This window comes from Dipodomys ordii, unplaced genomic scaffold, assembly GCF_000151885.1.
Source record: "Dipodomys ordii isolate 6190 unplaced genomic scaffold, Dord_2.0 Scaffold71, whole genome shotgun sequence".
NCBI lineage: Eukaryota > Metazoa > Chordata > Mammalia > Rodentia > Heteromyidae > Dipodomys > Dipodomys ordii.
In genome coordinates, this window is record NW_012267287.1 from 4,519,279 (window position 1) to 4,520,486 (window position 1,208).

At 69.4% G+C, this 1,208-nt stretch overlaps 1 protein-coding gene across 1 annotated transcript in view; it reads left to right on the forward strand.

Annotated features, from left to right (window-relative positions):
- Positions 1 to 2: 2 nt before the first annotated feature.
- Drd5 (dopamine receptor D5) overlaps positions 3 to 1,208 on the forward strand; it is a gene marked incomplete at its 5' end in the record, with an annotated part of 1,698 nt that continues 492 nt past the window's right edge. Inside the window, one exon of the mRNA XM_013023905.1 lies at positions 3 to 1,137. Coding sequence (XP_012879359.1) covers positions 3 to 1,137 — 1,135 coding nt within the window. The remainder of the gene's footprint in view (positions 1,138 to 1,208) is intronic.

Here is a 1,208-nt window from a genome sequence, read left to right on the forward strand (position 1 = left end):
GGACGCTGCTGGGCAACGTGCTGGTGTGCGCGGCCGTCGTGCGCGACCGGCACCTGCGCGCCAAGACGACCAACGTGTTCATCGTGTCGCTGGCGGCGAGCGACCTCTTGGTGGCGCTGCTGGTCATGCCCTGGAAGGCGGTGGCCGAGGTGGCCGGCTTCTGGCCCTTCGGGGCGTTCTGCGACGTCTGGGTGGCCTTCGACATCATGTGCTCCACGGCCTCCATCCTGAACCTGTGCGTCATCAGCCTGGACCGCTACTGGGCCATCTCCAGGCCCTTCCGCTACGAGCGCAGGATGACCCAGCGCGTCGCCCTGCTCGTGGTGGGCCTGGCCTGGGCCCTGTCCGTCCTCATCTCCTTCATCCCGGTCCAGCTCAACTGGCACCGGGGCAAGGCCGGCTCCTGGGCCGGGCTGGATCTTCCGGCCAACGGCACGACGTGGGAGGAAGCCGCGGAGCCTGGGATGCGGGCGGAGAGCTGTGACTCCAGCCTGAACCGAACCTACGCCATCTCCTCCTCGCTCATCAGCTTCTACATCCCGGTGGCCGTCATGATCGTTACCTACGCGCGCATCTACCGCATCGCGCAGGCGCAGATCCGCCGGATCGCCTCCTTGGAGCGGGCGGTCGAGCATGCGCAGAGCTGCCGGGGCCCCGCGGCCTGCGCGCACCACCCGGGCCTGGGCACGTCCATCCGCAAGGAGACCAAGGTCCTCAAGACCTTGTCGGTGATCGTGGGGGCCTTCGTGTGCTGCTGGCTGCCCTTCTTCGTCCTGAACTGCGTGGTTCCCTTCTGCCACCGCAGGCCCCCCGGCGGCGCGCGCGGGGCCGGCTGGCCCTGCGTCGGCGAGACCACCTTCGACGTCTTCGTCTGGTTCGGCTGGGCCAACTCCTCGCTCAACCCCATCATCTACGCCTGCAACGCCGACTTCCGCAAGGTGTTCGCGCAGCTGCTGGGCTGCGGCCGCCTCTGCGCCCGCACCCGGGTGGAGACGGTGCGCGTCGGCCACGAGCTCCTCGCCTGCCACCCAGACGCCGGCCTCCCCCGGGAGATCGCGGCTGCCTCCGTCCACGAGGTCCCCAGTGCGGTGGCCCCCGGGGACAGAGAGATGGAGGAGGAGGAGGAGGAGGAGGAAGGGGAGGAGGGGGAGGGAAAGGAAGAGGAAGAGGGGGAGGAGGGGGAGGAGAAGGAGAGGGAAGAGGGGGAG